The sequence below is a fragment of the Ictalurus furcatus genome, chromosome 14 (assembly GCF_023375685.1).
Source record: "Ictalurus furcatus strain D&B chromosome 14, Billie_1.0, whole genome shotgun sequence".
In the NCBI taxonomy this organism is placed as follows: domain Eukaryota; kingdom Metazoa; phylum Chordata; class Actinopteri; order Siluriformes; family Ictaluridae; genus Ictalurus; species Ictalurus furcatus.
Window position 1 is genome coordinate 2,680,848 of NC_071268.1, and position 21,642 is coordinate 2,702,489.

The window sequence follows — 21,642 nt, forward strand, 5'->3', positions numbered from 1 at the left end:
TTCATTCTGTTGGGTCACCCTCTCCTGAGCTTTTTGCTCTGAGTACTCTCTAGCCTTTTCATGGGCGTACTTTAGTCTCTCTTGATGAACAGACAACCAGTCCCGCCTCCCCTCTGAGACCTCCTCCCTACTCAACAATGCATCTATGGGCAGATGTGGCTGAACCCCAAAGAGTAAATAATAAAGGGAAAACCCTGTAGTGGCACGTGGAGTCACATTATAGGCATGGACTACTTCGGGCAAATACCCTGGCCAACGGCATTTCTTTTCTGGAGACAGCGTGCGTAACAGGTTGTGCAGAGTTCGGTTGTACCGTTCACACTGGGCATTTCCCTGAGGCCTATAAGGAGTCGTACGAGTCTTTTTCACCCCATAGAGTCTGCACAGTTCAGCAATAATCTCGCTTTCAAAGTTTCTGCCTTGATCGGAGTGCAGTCGTTCTGGGACTCCATACTTCATAAACCACTCTTTCAACAAAATTTTTGCTGTAGTGTCTGCCTTCTGATCTTTTGTGGGGAATGCCTGTGTGAATTTTGTCAACACATCGGTAACAACGAGAACATTTTCACAGCCATCAGAAGCAGGCTCTAGGACTGTGAAATCCACTGCAATCACCTCTAGAGGCCTGGAAGCTAGAAATGCTCTCACAGGGGCACATGTTTTGGGTTGAGGCATTTTTGTGAGGGTGCAACGCTGGCACGTCTTTACCCATTCCTCCACATCTTCATAAAGGCCAACCCAAAAACACCTCTGCTTCAGCAAACTCACGGTGAGTTCAATGCCCTGATGTCCCATACCATCGTGCTCACTACTCAACACTTATTCTTTCGAGCACTCTGGTAGCAACAGCTGCCAGCAGCCCTCATCAGAAGAGTCATGTACAACCCGATACAACAACCCTTCCCTTTCTCTTATGAGGTCCCAATGCTTCAAAAGACACTTCACCAGCCCAGCTAAGGTCTTCCTTAACGGAAGAACTGGTCTTTTCCTACTATACCAAAACCTGCTGAACTCTCTGATAACTGGGTCATTTTTCTGAAACTCAACCAGCTGTTCTTTGGTATAACCGGGAAGCGTAGGAGTGTTACCTCGAACGTTAGTGATAGCTTCTTCACCAGCCTCAAATGCACGCACCTGCCTCACCCGACAACACTCAACACCTTTCAAGGCAAGTTCAGGTTCCAAGATTGTCCCTCTACTAACCACACTACAAATCGCTACACACTCATCCCAGTCAGCATCAGGATCAGGCTCAGGCTCCCCTGCAAACTCCTGCCTAGACAAAGCATCAGCAGCAGTGTTACTCCGGCCCGGCCTGTATTTCACCTCAAAATTAAAAAAAGCCAGCTGTGCTGCCCATCTCTGTTCGATGGCTCCTAGTTTAGCAGTCTGCAAGTGACAGAGAGGATTGTTATCTGTGATCACTTCGAACCTAGACCCAAGTAAGTAGCCCCGAAATTTCTCGACTATGGCCCACTTAAGGGCCAGTAGCTCCAATTTCATGTTACTGTAGTTGCGGTAATTTCTCTCAGCATTGCGTAACCTCCTGCTTGCATATGCAATGACCCTCTTCTCATCACCTTGCATTTGGTACAGGATGGCTCCTAAACCATTCTGGCTTGCATCCGTTTCAAGGATGAAAGGACAGGTGAAGTCAGCAAACCCTAGTACAGGGGCTGTGGTAAACTTCTCCTTCAACTGGTTGAATGCACTGTGACATTCAGACGACCAACGGGTAATAAAGTGGCGGTTACCTTTCATACACCTGCCTTCAATCAAGCAAGCATTCACCAGGTCATGCAAGGGTCCAGTTATCTTCGAGAAACCCTTGATAAACTTCCTATAGTAGCTACAAAACCCTAAAAACGACCTCAACTCTTTGACGGTATCAGGAGTCTTCCACTCACTGACAGCAGCGACCTTGATCGGATCAGGTGCAATCCCCTCTGCTGACACCTGATGACCAAGAAATCTTACCGCCTCCTGGAGAAAATGACATTTCCCCAGCTTGACCTTTAAACCGGTCTCAGCCAACCGTTTCAGCACCATCTCCAATCTTTCCAAGTGTTCCTCAAACGTCTGTGAAAACACCAGAATATCATCCAAGTACACTATCAACACTTGAAAGATCAAATCACTCATGATGGCCTGCATGAGACGCTGAAAAGTCGACGGCCCGTTACATACCCCAAATGGCATCCTCTGATACTCAAATAAACCAAAAGGCGTAGTAAAAGCTGTCTTGGCCCTATCTCTCTCACTCACCGCAATCTGATGATACCCGGACACCAAGTCAGTGGTTGAAAAGAATTTAGCTTCCCTGAGGGCATCAAATCTCTCGTCAATTCTGGGTAAAGGAAATGCATCATGCCTTGTTTTGGCATTGAGCTTCCTGTAATCCACACATAACCTTAGTGCGCCATCAGCTTTGGGCACTACCACCATTGGAGAGGCATAAGCACTGACACTCTCCTGAATAACACCCTTCTTCCACAACCTAGCAATGTGCTCTCTAACCTCCTGATACTGGTTAGGGGGAATTCTCCTGTATGGCTGGTTCACAGGTATGTCATCAGTCAGATGTATCTCATGTCGAACCTTGTTGGTATAACCCAAATCCTTGTCCTCCAACGCAAACACGCTTGAGTACTTATTCAGCACTGCTTTCAACTGGACCTGCTGTTCAGGCATGCCTCCCATACTGACCTGGTCAAAAAGCGACTTGACCGGAGACTCACAACCGTGATTTGTACCTATCGTGACCTTCTCTGTGTCTGCAGAAATCCTCTGAAACCTCACCTCCCAGGATGCATCTGCACTGGAGCTGTCTACTGCAGACAACACTCCCAGTCGGACCCTAGGCTGAAGCCAAAGGTCTTCCTGTGACAGGTTAAGCACCCTTACTGGGCACACAGGTAGCTCAGATGTGACTAATGTAGGCACTACAACCAAACCTTCTGGTAAAGGCGTATTCGCTGATTCTAATAACCATATAGAACCATTCCGCTTTCCTACTTCCACACTCTTAACCATAACTGTAGCTGCAGACCAAGCAGGCACATGCTCTGAAGTCTTACCTGCGACTCGAGCAAAGGACACCTGTTTGACTACCTCAACTGATTGTGCCTGCTGGAAAGCTGTCCTCCAGGTTGAATCAAGTCGACCGTTTAAAGTTGTATCAAATTCAGCGTATACTATCTGTCGGCATTTACTAATAATGTTCATGCCGATGAGCACTAATGCAGGTGACGGATTTGGAGTTTCTTTAACAATTAAGAACCCACAATCAGGTAAAGCCATCCCTAGGACATCCACATCCAATTCCAGGTAACCTAAGTAGGGAATATCTAAACCGTTGGCTGCAGTGATCTTTAACCAACCAGATGTAGACAACACATCACTTTCATCCCCAAATAAATGCTCTCGGAAGAAACCCTCAGTAATAGTACTGACCTGACTACCAGAGTCTAGTAAGCAGGACACAGGCACACCCTTGATCTTCAGATCCACCTTCGGGCATGTTCCAACAGCCCATTCAAGGAACCTGTCTCGACTAGTTCCTTCTGGTGGTAAGCCAGAAATGGCCCCTTGGGCTGCCTGGCTCAGAGCAACCGAGGAACCTCGTTTTTCTTGCTCTTCTGTAGTTTTGGCAACACTCTTGTGTTGCCCGCCTCGCCTCATGGTGCAACGTCTAGCTATATGCCCAACCCCATTACACCTGAAACAGATAGGTTCTCCCTTCTCTGTAAACCTTGGAGGGGCCTTAGACAAAGGTGCACAAGCCTGATGAACTGACAGCGACCGTTGTAAAGTCAACTCCTTAACCGCTTTAGTGATGTTTAGTAGATGTTTTGTTCTCAGCCCCAACAAAGGAACACCCAATTTCACCAAGCATTTCTGAATGGACTGGTCCACTACTCACAGCCCTTGCAGGCCTGGTCTCTTCCATGGACCAAAGAATGGCCTCATTACAAATCTCTAGCAGGGTGAAGTTGGGCTTTTCTCTGATGATCTTGCGCAGTTCCCGCCTTAACGAAATGTCCCGCACCCCCTCCACAAACTGATCACACAATATCGCCTGCTCATTAGCCAAGCCTCCTACAGATTGTTTTGCAACAGAGCTTAAAATGCGAGAAAGTGCATGAGAGTAATTCCGAAGGCTTTCACCCTCTAATTGTTTGCGATTGTAAAAGGTTTGTAACAACTGAGTCCCACTACGCCATTCCCCAAATGCTTCAGGCAAGCAAGTGAAGAGATCACCAGCCTGCATCCCCTGATTTTCCACACATAAACGCACCTCTTCTAGTGCAGGGCCCCTCAAGTGTGAGACAATGAAGTCCAACTGTTCTTCCTGAGTTTGATCTCTAGCTCTAAGAACCCTTTCCACCTCCTCAATAAACTCCTCGACAGACCTCCCATCTTTGCTGTACTCCCCGCTAAAAGGTTGAACCTGACGTTCTCAAGGAACATAAATATGAGAGCGGGTCGGATTTCCCCCACCGGTAGCTCTATTTGCCAGGGTATCATTCCTCCAATACCTTAACTCCTGAATTTGACCTCTCATTTGCTCTAGTACATCATTACCCTCAGCCCCCTCAACAGGAGCCTGCACACCCCCTACCGACATTTCTTCTGAGTCTGACATTTTACAAGATTAGGTCGGATAGGAATTTCTCAAGATTAAATCAATTTTAGTGGAGTTAAAGTCCTTGGCGTAAAACTCATTAAGTCCTCTTAGTCCTTTCAGTACCTCGGGCACACCCGCACACTGGCACACTGCCTCACGATGCAGCTGTGAAATCCTGGGAGCTAAACCTTTGGCTGTAGGAACTATTCCATGTACAACCAGGCTGTGCAGTAACTGTCGCTCCGGTACACTGGAAACCCTCTGACAGTCCCATGCTGATCACAGCCTCCACAACCTCTGCTCCTACAACTCTTCACCACTGCCGTATTGTCTATCTTAGCAATACTATTTGTTGCACATTGGTCAAGTTGAATAAACAACCCCACTTCTGGTACCAAAAATGTGTGACCTTGGATTTGGGTTTACCACCAGGAACACATTTAAAAGGGTTCTTTAGATTTACATTTATTCGGTAATTGATCTGATAAGTGAATTGGCTACAGTGTAGCTAACAAGTTTTACATCAGACAATACAGCAGTGGACTAATTTTATAAAAGAAAAAGAAAACAAATGAATATACTCTTATCTTGCCCACTGACATCGTTGAAACAAATAAAAATGCAATAACACTCACAAAACTATGAGCTCCTGCACCGCACAATATCTTCAATTTCCAGGAGTTGAAACTCCCAACATTTTAAATGAACACTGTATAAAACAACAGAAAGTAACAAACCACATAAAAACACAATTTAAATTGAAGTTTATAACATCGTGAACTAGTAAAGGAAAATAAATAAATAAATAGCCTTGCACCGTATGGCGTTGCATCATACCATTGCAGACATTACACGCGATAGAACTCTCTTAATATGATACTTTGTGGCCATAAACTAAGAAAACATACATCCAGAAGTGGTATTTAACTAAAATATGGTCATGAACTATTACACCTACCACTGGATGGTGTGAGATCTACCAGCAAACCCAAGAGCGAACTTCTCTCCCACACTTCTCACAGAACATTGCATAGTGTGTATGCGCATGCCTAGCCTCTTCGCTTGTACCCAACATCGCTACTTACTGACACCTCTAGGACAACTTAGGCCATAACAGCTTTCCTAACTTAAACAATAATCAGACCATTTATCACTTGGTTACACTCTCCCCTGCAATAAGTCAGCGCCTCAATAGCTAAATCATTCAACACCTTTCAGCACTCATGGCGCTCTGTAATGCCTTTTTGAACAAGGCAGCACCAAAAGTGAGCGTGGGCATGGTCGGGAAGTGTAGTTCTCGTCGGCCATGTTTGTAGTTGGCACTGCATTCTGGGAACTGTAGTTGCGAGTTCACCGTGATGTAACACAGCCCAGCCCCCCAAAGGGCTCACTCCGGCAGCCAAATCCTTCCGAGGTCTCCCTCTCCTCCGTGGTCTCAGTTTAGCTGGGTAAGAGGCATGGAAGTCCCTGAGCAGGTTTGGGTCCAGAATGTACTTGGACAGGATCCAACACTGCTCCTCTGGGCCAAACCCCTCCCAGTCCACCAGATACTCGAGTTTACCTCTCCTACGTCTGGAATTTAGGATGTTGTGGACGCGGTAGGCTGGGCAGCCTTCAATCTCTAGTGGTTCCGGTGGGGAGTCACCTGGCGATAGGCAGGTGCACCAGTTTACCGGCTGGTAGAGTATGCGGTACCTTAGCCTGAGAGCATGTGGAGCACAAGGATATGACGCACTGTACTTCCCTAGACATGTGGGGCCACCAGTATTTCTCGGCCAGTAGTCTTTAGGTGCGATGTATTCCTGGATGGCCCGTCGCTAGTGCCGTGTGGGCCCAGGTGATGAGTGCCAGTCGATATCGCTTCGGGACAAATTGCTTGCCGGGAGGACATGCTGCTGGGATTCGTGACCTGGGGAAGCGTGCCAAGGCCTGGTCCAGAGTCCACTCTATGGCACTAACAATACAGGAGGGGGGCAGGATATAATCTCCATGGTCTCAGGGCAGTGGATACGTGACAGAGCGTCGGCCTTAGTGTTCTTTGCTCTTGGTGCTGGCTCAAATTTAGCCTATTACCTGAAGACACTTAAAAATTCAACATAGAAGCAAATACTCACATCTGCAAACCCAGTTGGAGATAGAAAAATAAGACACCAGCCGTGAGTGAGAAGAAGCAAGGTTCCAGATTTATTGGTTCCGTTCCACCACACGAGATCCACACTGATGAGAATTCTCAGAAGTGATCTGACACCTGGAGCTGAGGCTCCTTCATTTATACAGTGTTCTACATAAAGAATACCATTATTTTTTAGAAAGAGCTTATCAAAAATACCATTCTGTTTTAGAAAGGGCTTATCAAAATTACCAGTATGTTTTGGAAAGAGCCTTTTCCAACCACCATTAGGTTTGAAAGAGGTACGAGACACAACATTTCGGAGAGACCTTGGTCTCACAGTTATCTCGCGGGGGCAACGTGACTCAACTATCCTTATAAATGGCCCCTCTTGGTTTTCTCTTAAAAATTAAGGCCTTCGTCTGTATTACTCCTGACTTTTTCCCGTGAGACAAGACTCTTCCCCACCTCCAAGTATATTATGAGTAAGTTTCTTTCACATTTTTCTGTATTTTTTTTTGTATTTTTTCACATTTTTCTGGTTTATAATTTATTTGCTCTACATTTCTGTTTCATATATGGTTATACTGCTTGCAAGTGTTTTACTGTACTCCATACTTCATAATATCATTATATTATCCTTATAATATATATCTTAATACTCCTTTTATTATTCTTATAAAGTTATAGTGTTCATTTATTTTATTTATTTTATTAATGTTCTTATATATCCTTCTATTATTCTTATAAAGTTATAATGTTCTGCTTTCCTTCTGGCGGCACAGGCCTCTGTGTGTGTGTGTGTGTTATGTCTGCACGCCTGCCCTTGACTGTACGAGAGTGTGTGTGTTTCTCAGCCTGCACTCCTCAGCTCTTATATTTCTCTGTGACTAATAAACCATAGTGTGTTACTCTTAAAGATCTTAAAGTGTGAATTCAATTCGTCAATATCCGCCTAATACCGCTTCTGTGTGTCTAGGTGCCCATCGTCATTTTTCCTTCTCTCCTTTACTGGAGGGGCTGGATTTGGATCTGAACACTCACTATCAGCTCGCGCATCTCACTGCTGACATCATGGTGCTACTTGACGTTCTTCGCAGCACCCCCTCTGGAAATGGAAATGCGGGGTTCCCCCCCCTCTCAGATACAGAATCCGCCCCGCGAATGTGTGTATTAATGCCTCTACACAAACAGACCCTCTGCCTGACCCTCCCTCCAGCTTTCAGTCTGAGGATGATGTCACCTTCTCTGATCTGGGCTCTGACCATTCTCTCTTCTCACCTGCCAGTCCCGAGTACTCTCCTCATTACACCTCGGTCGGCTATCCCACGTTCCCAGAACCCCCCTTTTATCACCCGTTTTCTCCCTACCGCTCCCCTCAGGATTATACCCCCACCAGTCCTGTGAATTTTCAATAAAATTACATGCTGTTCATACTTATTTTGTGAACCTCAGTAAACTTACATGTTAATCATACTTGGTCTCCCTCGTGTTTATTTCATGCCATTTTTATCCACACCACTGGCCTATATGATAGAGTAAACTGGAACCTGGAGAAGGACAGGGACCAGCGGGCCTGGCGGGGTGTGAGATGTTTGGCCGTCCTCAGGTATAAGGCAGGGGTCACAAATGACGCGATGTAAAAATAATAATATAATCTGGCCTGGCAAATCTAATGATATTTTATAGCGGTTTCATGCCAATTCAACCTACCCTTTTGAAATAATTAAAATAAAAACACAATTCTGTTTTTTTTAAAAATGCATTTCGTTTGTTATTTCAAAGGTCAAAGGTCAAAGGTGGCCAAAATGCGCGCAAAGTTCTGAAAAACAAAGATGTCGCTGTCAAAATCAAAACGTAAGGTAGATGATGAACACAGACGGTTTCAAGAAAGATGGACTACCCAGTATTTTTTTGTGGAGTTTAATAGAAATGCTACCTGCCTGATATGCAAAGAAAAAGTTGCAGTTTTAAAGGAATATAATATCAAGCAGTACAAGAAGTATGAGGGAGATGAGAGGGCAACACGAGCCACGCAGCTACAGAGAGGGTTTATATCTCAGCAAAGTATTTTTCATAAAGCCAAAAAGGATGCTGATATTGCAGTTGAGGAAAGTTATGTGGTGAGTGAATTAATCGCCAAAGCCGGAAAGCCATTCACTGAAGGCCCGTTTCTGAAGGACTTCATGATGAAAGTTTCGGACATTTTATGTCCAGAAAAAAGAGCTTGTTCAACAATATAGCGCTATTGGCTAACACGGTGGCGGAGCGGATCAGCGAGTTATCAAGCGACATTTATGATCAGTTACGTGATAAAGTTAAAGCTTCCACTGCATACTCTGTGGCGCTTGATGAAAGCACAGATAAAACTGACAATGCTCAGCTTGCAATTTTCATAAGGGGTATTAATGAGAAGTTCGACGTGACAGAAGAGTTGCTAAGTTTGTGTCCAATGCACGGCCGCACCACATCCAAGATATTTTTCAGGAGCTCTGTAACGCATTTGAGCGTGCTCGTTTACCATGTACCTGACTGCTAGGCATTACAACTGACGGAGCCCCATCTATGACAGGCAAAAAAAACGGGCTAGTTGAGCTGGTACAAAGAAAATTAGACGAGGAAAAGGCAGGTCCAGCAGTTGTTCTGCACTGCATTATGCACCAACGGGAACTGTGCAGCATGATGCCTGAAATATGAACATGTCATGTCTGTTGTCCTGAAATGTAATAATTATATCAGATCCAGGGGTCTGCAGCACCGCCAGTTCAGGGCCTTTTTGCAAGAAATTGAGTCAGCATATGGTGATATACTTTACTTTACTGAGGTGCGCTGGCTCAGCAGGGGAAATGTCCTGAAGAGATTCTTTGAGTGAAGAACAGAGGTGAAGAGATTCATGGAAGATGGCAGAATGGATGTTCATGAATTTGATGGTCCAAAATGGGTGATGGATCTAGCCTTCCTAGTGGACATAACACATGAGCTAAATATCCTTAACCTGAAGCTCCAGGGCCCTGATCACAGCAGCTTATGAAAACGTGAAAGCCTTCTCCATAAAACATTGTGGAAATGTCACCTTTCTGCAAAAAACCTTAGCCATTTCACATCATGCAGGTCTCTTGTGGTGGAGGGCACATCATTCAGTGGTGATAAATATACATCTGCTATTGACAACCTACTGCAGGAATTTGATGAGCGCTTTGCTGATTTCAAGGCACACCGTGATACTTTTCAGCTGTTTGCAGACCCCTTCTCAGTTGATGTGGAGAGTGTCCCAAGTGTGTTGCAAATGGAACTTATTGACTGCAAATGGAACTTATTGAACTTATTGAACTTATTGACTGTTACACTTGCAGTGTAACAGTCACTGTTCAATAAGTGACAGTTCAATAACAGTGAACAGTCACAGTTCACTGTTACACTTGCAGTGTAACAGTGAACTAAAAACTAAATTCAGGGAGGCACAGGGAAAAGCAGATCTCATTGGGCAATTTCTGAGAGACTTACCAAAGAGACTTTGGAAGCACATATCTGTGTGAAAAACTTTTCTCAACAATGAACTTTAATAAATGCAAGTACGGGTCCAGGATTACTGACGCCCATCTCGAAGCTGTACTTAGGGTTTCGACTACAACCTCCATCAGGGCAAATGTATCTCAATTGTGTGAGAAGAAGTGCTGTCAGGTGTCTGGCAAGAATGAAAACAAAACAAAAATGTTTGTGTGTGTGTGTTAACTATTACATTTATGTTGATATTGGTATCAAGTTATTGTTGTGGTATTGTTATGGTTATGTTTACTACTACTAAATTTGTTTAATAAAATATGTTGGTAATTGTAATTAAAAAAAAAGTACATTTTGAGAATATTGCACTTTCTTGGACTACTTTAATGCTCTTGCGGCCCACCTATGAGATGACAGTACCAAAAGTGGCCCCAGGGCAATTTGAGTTTGAGACCCCTGGTATAAGGAGAACAATACAGGAATATATAAAGAATATATACAAAATGTATAAATATGTATAGACATAAGCACAAACTAATATATATATATATATATATATATATATATATATATATATATATATATATATACACACACACAGTATATATATATATATATATATATATATATATATATATAAATATATATATATATATATATATATATATATATATATATATATATATATATACAGTATCTCACAAAAGTGAGTACACCCCTCACATTTTTGTAAATATTTGATTATATCTTTTCATGTGAGAACCCTGAAGAAATGACACTTTGCTACAATGTAAAGTAGTGAGTGTACAGCTTGTGTAACAGTGTAAATTTGCTGTCCCCTCAAAATAACTCAACGCACAGCCATTAATGTCTAAACCACTGGCAACAAAAGTGAGAACACCCCTAAGTGAAAATGTCCAAATTAGGCCCAATTAGCCATTTTCCCTCCCCGGTGTCATGTGAATTGTTAGTGTTACAAGGTCTCCGGTGTGAATGGGGAGCAGGTGTGTTAAATTTGGTGTCATCGCTCTCATACTCCCTCATACTGGTCACTGGAAGTTCAACATGTCACCTCATGGCAAAGAACTCTCTGAGGATCTGAAAAAAAGAATTGTTGCTCTACATAAAGATGGCCTAGGCTATAAGAAGATTGCCAAGACCCTGACACTGAGCTGCAGCACGGTGGCCAAGACCATACAGCGGTTTAACAGGACAGGTTCCACTCAGAACAGGCCTCGCCATGGTCGACCAAAGAAGTTGAGTGCACGTGCTCAGCGTCATATCCAGAGGTTGTCTTTGGGAAATAGACGTATGAGTGCTGCCAGCATTGCTGCAGAGGTTGAAGGGGTGGGGGGTCAGCCTGTCAGTGCTCAGACCATACGCCGCACACTGCATCAAATTGGTCTGCATGGCTGTCGTCCCAGCAGGAAGCCTCTTCTAAAGATGATGCACAAGAAAGCCCGCAAATAGTTTGCTGAAAACAAGCAGACTAAGGACATGGATTACTGGAACCATGTCCTGTGGTCTGATGAGACCAAGATAAACTTATTTGGTTCAGATGGTGTCAAGCGTGTGTGGCAGCAACCAGGTGAGAAGTACAAAGACAAGTGTGTCTTGCCTACAGTCAAGCATGATGGTGGGAGTGTCATGGTCTGGGGCTGCATGAGTGCTGCCGGCACTGGGGAGCTACAGTTCATTGAGGGAACTATGAATGCCAACATGTACTGTGAAATTCTGAAGTAGAAACTGGGCCGCAGGGCAGTATTCCAGCATGATAACAACCCCAAACACACCTCCAAGACGACCACTGCATTGCTAAAGAAGCTGAGGGTGAAGGTGATAGACTGGCCAAGCATGTCTCCAGACCTAAACTCAATTGAGCATCTGTGGGGCATCCTCAAACGGAAGGTGGAGGAGCACAAGTTCTCTAACATCCACCAGCTCCGTGATGTCATCATGGAGGAGTAGAAGAGGACTCCAGTGGCAACCTGTGAAGCTCTGGTGAACTCCATGCCCAAGAGGGTTAAGGCAGTGCTGGAAAATAATGGTGGCCACACAAAATATTGACACTTTGGGCCCAATTTGGACATTTTCACTTAGGGGTGTACTCACTTTTGTTGCCAGCGGTTTAGACATTAATGGCTGTGTGGTGAGTTATTTTGAGGGGACAGCAAATTTACACTGTTACACAAGCTGTACACTCACTACTTTACATTGTAGCAAAGTGTCATTTCTTCAGTGTTGTCACATGAAAAGATCCATCCATCCATCCATCTTCAACCGCTTACTCCTTTTCAGGGTCACGGGGAACCTGGAGCCTATCCCAGGGAGCATCAGGCACAAGGCAGGGTACACCCTGGACAGGGTGCCAGTCCATCACAGGGCACACAATCACACACACATTCACTTTAGACATGCCAATCAGCCTACCTTGCATGTCTTTGGACTGGGGGAGGAAACCAGAGTACCCGGAGGAAACCCTCGCAGCACGGGGAGAACATGCAAACTCCGCACACACAGAGCCGCGGGAATCGAACCCGAACCTGTTTGCACTGCTTCCTTGTCTTATGTTTGTCTTACATTACCGTTGTCCATGTTACTGTGTTTTGGTTCTGTTAGCTTATGTTTAGTCCTTGCCACAGTGTTTTGCATTAGTCATAGTATCTTTTGTGTTTTGTTGGTTTATTTAATAAAACGTTTAAAATCTGCGATTGCCTCCACAACCATCTTTGAGACATGACAGCTCTGCATTAACACTGAGACAGAGGCATGGGTTGACACTAAAGCAGCGGTCACATTTCTTCAGAAACCACTGAAAATATGGGTGGCAACCGTATCTATCATATGCCAATGTTAAAATATTCCATCTGTTCCTGTATGCAGTGGCACCACATTCCAGGCAGCTTCTCTTTTGATGTTGATTTTATACAGGGGTATATAAATAAATACTCATAAATTTATATGCCCCTGTCAGAATCTGCAAAATATTAATAATGTTTTTAAATAAGCGAGATCATTAAATTGCATTTATTTTTTTTATTTATTGCTGCCCTGAATAAGTGTTTTCACATAACAGATCTTTACATATAGTCCACTAGACACAATGATAACTGAATTTACACAAATGAACCAGTTCAAAAGTTTACATGATTTTGAGATCCATCTTTTCACACTGTGGACAACTGAGGGACTCGTACACAACTATTACAAAAGGTGCAAACATTCACTGATGAAGGCAGCACGATGCATTAAGAGACAGAGGGGTGTAAACTTTTGAACAGGATGAACAGTGTAAATTATTATTGTTTTCTCTTCTGGGAAACATAAATATCTTAGGCCTATGTAGCTTCTGAAGGGCAGCACTAAATATAATATAATATAAAATAAGATCTTTAAAAGAAATAATAATTTAAACCAATCATCCTGTTCAAAATTTTACACCCCAAAAGTTTACAGGTCTTCAACAAATAAATTAATGTTTGTTAATTTACTTTGATATTTTGAGTCCCTTAAATACATTAGTTGTATATAATATACATTAGTTGTTAAAACATACTTTTAACAATTAAACGTCGAACATGTTATATTGAGTAATCTAGACAAAGCTTTTAAGCCATGTGCATTTTTGGAATTCTAATGAGGTTATTCTTACTTAAAAACGTCAACATTAGATTTGGTTGATGCAATTTGGGGGAAACACATTTTGGAGGCGGAGTTTGTGAATCAAGTGATCATGGCTGTATTTTGATGCTGCAATTTTGAAGAGTTTGAGGCCTTTTGGAACTTTCGAAACACTGCACGAGGCAGTTCTCATACCATACATGTCTGAGGTCCATCATGTGGGTGATTGGAGGGCGCGAAGGATACAGTCAGTACGTTTACATGGACAACAATAATCCGATATTAAGACGATACTCTGATTAAGAAACTAGGATGTAAACAGCGATTATTGATGACCTTAACCCGACTAAAGTCATACTCGAAGTAAACACAAATGGAATTAAGACGTGTGGAGTATTCCTATTTTAGTCGCATTATTGAAGTGCATTATAGATATGTACACACCTTAATCACAATATTAACGTTGTGTGGGAATTTTCACGACAAGACACGTACACACACAGCAGTGCTCAACCATTTGACAACAAAGAAGAGAGCACGGCTGCGTCCGAAACCGAGTACTTACCTGCTACTTTATATAATAGGTGCAATACATGTATTTTCGCTACTATAGAGTAGGTAAGTATGCGATTTCGGACGCAGCCCACGGCTTCAAGCAGTCGTCTATTTGCATGTACAGCACGACAAATAATTAACCGCACTCTAAGCTTTCGTAAAATTAAAAATGAAACACCCAAAACTGTATACGGTACCGATCAGGAGAGGGGTACAAAAAAAATCAAAAACATTATACATAACATAGAACACCATAAAGGCCAATGAACAACGAAGACGAACTATATGTCAATATGTGAAATTCTGGAGGGAACGTCAGACGGCGTGGTGTAGGGACGTAATGACGTGTGCCGTTAATCTATCTATTTTCTATAACGTAAAATGGGAACATGAAAGGAATATTCTAAAAGCGACTCATGTGAACACCTTAATCACAATATTGTCTTATTCAGAATAAGGTCAATAATTAGATTGCTATTGTCCATGTAAACGTAGGCAGTGATGCATACTTCAAAATTCGCCAAATGAAGGCCACGACACAAAGGATCCATGGATCCTTCAAATTGAGGCAGCCTTCGATGGCGCTTGACGACGTGGCAGCTGAGATATTCAGCCTTACTAGGACGCAGCCTTCAGTGTGAGAAACACCTTTCTTCACATGAACTTGCATTTCCGGTCTCAAGCATTGGCATGCATATGAATGGAAGTGAATGGAACGAAAAGTGAGACACAGGCTAACACTAAGGCGGAGACACGGGCTTCTTTGTGCGTTTTTTTTTTTAAATTCTTTTTTCATAGCAGTTCTGCACTTGCATCCTGTCACCCTGGGTTCCGTTATGACAGACCTCTGACAAGGTCAGCGCCACCTATCGCGCAGGCATGAATTAGCTGAAGGCTAATGTGTGGGCTAATAACACGCTCAGTGTGAAAGGGTGTTAACGCTGAGGAGGAGACCGACGTAAACGTGGGGAGAAACACTTCAAAAGGCGATTCCTTCTGAAAGGAGATCAGAAAGAATCTGTGTGTTAATACTGTGCCACACTGTGACAGTGTGTGTTTTAATGTGTCAGGTCCACTGCACAGAGAAGAGACGTGTTTCACAGCTTCAAAAAAAATGTATTATACAGATATATTACAATTACAGTAACTTACTCCTTTTAGTTACTGTTCTCAATTGATAAAAATAATTTACTGTAATTAATAAGTTCGTCACAGAAATCACCCACGATGTAGTGCATATTACAGTTAAATAGTGTATAATTATATATACAGTAATTTATTGGCCATTTTTACAGTTATTTACCGTACAAACTACAGTAAGGGTTAACAGTGTGTATTGAGTGTTAGAAATGAGAGTGCTGAAGTTCAGAATTAAGTCAATATTAGAGAGTGAAGTAGCTAGAAAAATATGAAGATCAAGAGAATTGCAGAATGAAGAGGTGCTAATGGATGATAAGATGCACTGTTTCAGTAAGGGAACATCATTGTATTTGTGATCAATGTCCAGGCCACTAGTGCAGAGTGTATGGCCATGCATATGATCAGGGAAGTTCACATATTGATGCAAATCAAAACACTCTACTGTACAGGCACAGGCTGGTGTGGAGAATCCATATGAACATTTAGATCCTCAAACTGGAGTATTTTACAACAGATGGTTAAAGCTATAGTGTGATGAGTTCATTAAACTCAGAGAAAAAGTTCTGTAAGGACGATATATCAGAATAATTAAAACTGGATCAGTGCAAACAGTGGCGGCTCATCCACAGGGGCAGTGGTGCAGAGTCCCACCATTTATACCAGCTGTTCAACAAATGTTAATATTCATAATGTCCTCATTCACAACTCCATACAGACAAACGGAGAGCATTTCCACTGCAAATTATTCAGTTTATCTGCTATTCTAATATACCTGAATTCACCCAGTCCCCTTTGTGTGTGAATAACACCACTGGGGCGCAGCACTAAACCATGAACAATCCCGTTTTAATCTAAAAGTTTCATATCAGTGGCATAAATCTAAATTACCTGATGGTACTGAAGGTGCTGAAGTTGATCAGTGATCAACAATGCGGTCAGATATCCATCTTTATCTAGCCTATAAATAAAAAAGCGATTAACACATTACAGCTGTGCATTTTAACAGCTGTACGGCTTTCAGCTGGTGACAGGATGTGTTGCAAACATTCTTTACGCGGAAGCCGTCACTTTTATTCACTTTCAGTGAGCAGACACAGGCTCCAGACTTCATCAACATCACTCCTGTCTAAAAGGCTGAAGGCTCCAGGATTCAGCCCCCACGTGTACGGACACCATGAGGACTGTTTTACTCGGGATATTTATTCTCTTTAAAGGAGCAATTTGCACGTCTGAGTACAACTTTAACGACGTGATCAGACACTTTGCTGTGGGAAACGGTAAGGTGTTTGTTGTTACCGACTCTCAGCTCCACCAAATGCGGCACGATCTCGCAGTGGAGAAGATTAAAGTCATATCAAACACCACGCACCAGAACGCAGTGAACATCTTGTTGCCTTTCGAGGCGAACGGAACTCTGATCACATGCGGCACTTTGAACTGCGGATACTGCGAGGTCCTGGATATAAATGATATAACACGAACTATCTACAGGGAGAACTTGACGGTTGGACCGCTTGTGAAGGAATCATCCGTTGTGTTCCTTGTCGATTATCCAGGCGACAGTAATGGCACATACATGTTGGTGGGGAGAGAGAATAATGATGACACGAAAACGTGTACCGATGTCGGTGTGACATTGCACAACACTCTCTACACTCAGCATGGTGATATTTTTTCTAGATCAGACTACTCTTCTACAGCTGATGCCTACATTAACATTCCTGGTGTTGAGTGGGTAGACGGTTTCCAGGTATCTTCACAGTTTCAGTCCTACCTCTTCGCCAACATTATTTCAACCAGCAAAATAAAAGTGGTTTTCTTTAAGATGGATAACAACCAGAAAAAAACAGAAATGACGAAATCTCTGAAAGTTGCAACTTTACGCTGCTGTGATGACCAACTTCGCCGAAAACTTGTGTCCTCTGCCTTTATCTCGTCGGAGTCTTCTCTTTTATGGATGGGAATATTCACTGCAGAGCGTCCAGACCACCCTGAGAACACTGTGTTGGCTATTTACAACATTACTGCCAGCAGACCAGTGAATCCTCCTGAAGAAATCAAATGCAGACCAGCCTGTCCCAGACCAACACAGGTTTGAAACACTTAGATAGTTGCTCTAAAACTTAAAACATTTTGACGTAGACCTATTTATAATCTCCATGCAAGCAACATATATATATGTTATATAGGTTATGTATGTTATTACCAGGGTTGGGAGGGTTACTTTAAAAATGTATTTCATCACAGTTACAAATTACTTCATAAAAAATGTCATCAGTAACTTAATCCAAGTATCACAATATGAAAGTAATGTAATCTGATTATTTTTGGATTACTTCAAGGTCACATATGTAAATAAAGTCAAGTGAAAAACAATATGATCTAAAATACTTTTATTTAGAGCTTAAAACATGTTCAATGTTTGAATTTGTTTTAAATAAATAAATAAATAAAAGATTATTGTCCCTGATGCGCGTCTTCGTTTTCAGAAGTCTTTGTTTTGGTCTGTTTACACTGAAACCCGGAGTTTTCAAACTAAAACGTTTCCAAAAGTCTCCGTTTGAGGGCCGGAGTGTAGACACGCAACCATAACAATTATGCGTTTTAAAAATAAAAAACGTGTGAACAGGGACTAAGTCCCGTCTTCTTGCACACTGATTGGTCGATTATAAAAGACTTGCGCACTGATTGGTCAATTATAAAAGCCCTGCACACCGATTGGTCAATTATAAAATACTTGCACACCGATTGGTTGATTATAAAAGACTTGTACACCGATTGGACGATTATAAAAGACTTGCACACCGATTGGTCGATTATAAAAGACTTGCACACTGATCTGGCAGATTCCTGCCTCTCAACCATTATCCTACTCTCAGAGAGTGAAGGTGAAGCGCTGTTGTGTACAGTGTTAAACAGTTGCTTGACAATAACAACAAATGAAGCTGTCTTGAGTAGAAACAACACCCATGACCATATAAGGTCATCTTAATTTCATGTAATCACATTACTCATTTCACATGGCCATTCAAATGTGTACATGGTGGTAGAATGTTCACTCATGGCATCTGATATTTTATTTTGTTCCATGGACATTCAAAAGAATTTAGGAAATTATATATATTTATGTGATGCTAATAGTGCTAATAGTGTGTCTTTTTTCAGTGTATTAAAATCTGCATTCATAGTAACTCTGTTTTGAATGCTATTAAAACACGGGAAAAAAAAAAAAAAGTGTCCTCTTTTTGAAAAATCAGAATTTGGTCACCCTAACTTTTGTGATGTAATGTTACTGGCATCAGGGACAGTGATCTTTTAATTATTTATTTATTTATTTTCTTAAAACTAATCCAAACACTGAACATGTTTTTAAGCTCTAAATAAAAGTATTTTAGATCATATTGTTTTTCTCTCGACTTTATTTGCATATGTGGCCCTGAAGTAATCCAAAAATAATCAGATTACATTACTTTCATATTGTGATACTTGGATTACGTTACTGATGACATTTTTTATGAAGTAATTTGTAAGTGTTATGAAATACATTTTTAAAGTAACCCTCCCAACACTGTATATATTGTGTAATGTCAAAAGATTAATTTCTTTGGTTTTAAATGAAAAAAAAAAATCCTGATAGTATTCCTTACATTTTTTTTTTTTAATAAAATGTACCTGTAATCTGATTAATTTGTTTTCTGACATAACTGTAACGGATTACAGTTACCATTTTTTTTTTGTATCCCCAAGCCAGGTTACTACTGATAACCATTTGTGTTGTTCCTGTAGAATAACGAGGCTGTTGTAGATCCACTTGCTGTGGTATTCAAACACAATTCAATGACATCTGTGGCAGCGAAAAGTAAAGGGTCTTGGACTGTGCTGTACATCGGAACTGCAAATGGCCAACTGATAAAGGTCTGATTCTCTCTCTCTCTCCCTCTCGCTCTCTCTCTCTCTATTTTACGTTAAATGGTACACCCAAACCCTGTACACACAGTCAGTCAGACAACACTTGCAGACTATTATTGTGCAAGCACATGTATTAGATATGTTTTTGAAGATTGAAGACAATGCAAAAAATTTTTCTTATGTTATGTACAGCAACAGTATATTTATAAACACAGTGAAAACAGCACACTTTTTCTTTTTCTTCATGTATTTTTATTATTATTGATTTTAATACAAGTTTGCCTATGTCTACATCTATCTACTATGATATGTACACACTTTTCCTCTTGATATGAGAAGCTGGTAAATAAATCTTTACAGTGGCTGTGAAAGGCCATGCATTGTGTTAAAACTCCACATAATGATTCCAAGCCTTGTTTTGTGTCATATGACAGCTTGTACTGGACACAGATTACAGGTCTGGCTGTGCAAAAGTACTATACAGATCTGATGATGACAGGAAGGTGTTTCCCAGAATGTACTTTGACCCAGTGGATCATAATTACATCTACATAGCTTTGAGAAATCAGGTGAGTTTTAGCTGGTCTGAAGTTAAAGCTGTGCCTGCACACATGGATTTTTAGGATGAAATTGAGACAAGTGACCAACTCTATTCATTATTTATGCATGAGCTGCTGGAAATATAAATGAGAAATGAAGTGACAAATGCCAAATGATTTAAGAGGCAGTGCTGAAAGTTAAGAATCAGCCAGTTCACTTCAGCAGTTTAAACAAATTGTTAACTCCTAATAGCAATAAGACAAATAATAGCAATTAATGCCATAGCTTAATAGCTGTGCATGCGTGTGTGTGTGTGTGTGTGTGTGTGTTTGTGTATTTTGTAGATTAAACGTGTTGCAGTGACTCAGTGTGGTATGTATGGCACTTTAAGAGACTGCATTGGCAGCATGGACCCTTTCTGTGGATGGTGTGGGGTCACAAAAAGGTAACCTTCTAACCAACTCTTTTACATCTCTCACTAATGAAATGTTTATGTTCATTGTTCAGGTTTATATTCAGTTCATTAACTCTTCCAGCAACCAATGCTTTTTTTTTTTAGCTTTCTTTCATCAGTTAGCTCTTACTGCTTTATATGCTCCTGCATCACCAACCTGATGCAGTGTAACTCTAATCAATCTGTAGTAACAGCACATATCTTACAGAATGAAATACACTCATTGTCCACTTTATTAGGAACATCTGTACATTCATGCAGTTATCACCCAAACTGCGCAGTTCATTTTTAAAATTATTTACAGCATATATTATGGGCTGTACAAGATTTCAAACACTCCATCAGCAATAAACAGAACGAGTCACTTCAATTTGTTGCTGTCGTTTTTCTTAGCTACTTCCTGGTGCTTTTTTAATTAGCACAACAGACACCAGAAAATTGTTCTCACCAGCATGGAACTACACATTGCAGCTATGGTAACCATGCAACCAAACAGTGGAAAAGAGGCTGTTTTTCTGTCTGTTTGAGCGGTTATTTCTCTCATTAATGATCAGTGGAGTGAGATGGACAACTGGGGTGATACACTACATACACTGCCTGGGCAGGATGGCCCCTTACTTGAATATTAATAGTAATAATTCTTACTTATCTAATGTTTGCTGTGTGTCACGTAATGGGGAATGAGATGGATGCAAGTGCAGTTTAAGTTTTTATTAAAGAGACAGGCAGGCAATTCCAAATACATACATCCATTTTTTATACCGCTTATCCTACTGGGTCGCAGGCAACCTGGAAGCCTATACCAGGAAGCATCGGACACAAGGCGGGGTACACCTTGGACCGCTCTGTGTTTATTGTGTATATATCTGAATAATCTCATATAGGATGTGATTGGGTGAGTTCATTTACCCGCCAGATGCAAAGCGCTTTAGTTTAATGGTGTTCATTACGGATGCTTCAACCAGGATTTTTACAGCTGATAACGATTTCTTGACATCTTGATCGACCGAAACCGATCCAAATACCACTTTTTTTGTTTAAGCTTCAATCAGGAGGTCCATCATTAACAGTTAAATGTATGCTCTCAGTTCATGGTCACTGTTAATTGAATTAAAATAATAGCAATGCCAAATACTGTTGGTTAATTGATAAATAAACAAGCATAAAATATTTATTTTTAAATAT

At 41.6% G+C, this 21,642-nt stretch overlaps 1 protein-coding gene across 1 annotated transcript in view; it reads left to right on the forward strand.

Moving 5' to 3' along the window:
* The first annotated feature begins 16,109 nt into the window (after window positions 1-16,109).
* plxnc1 (plexin C1) overlaps window positions 16,110-21,642 on the forward strand; it is a 44,123-nt gene continuing 38,590 nt past the window's right edge. The window contains exons 1-4 of the mRNA XM_053642377.1: window positions 16,110-17,646; window positions 19,341-19,469; window positions 19,898-20,032; window positions 20,348-20,448. Coding sequence (XP_053498352.1) covers window positions 16,729-17,646; window positions 19,341-19,469; window positions 19,898-20,032; window positions 20,348-20,448 — 1,283 coding nt within the window. The 5' untranslated portion in view covers window positions 16,110-16,728. The remainder of the gene's footprint in view (window positions 17,647-19,340; window positions 19,470-19,897; window positions 20,033-20,347; window positions 20,449-21,642) is intronic.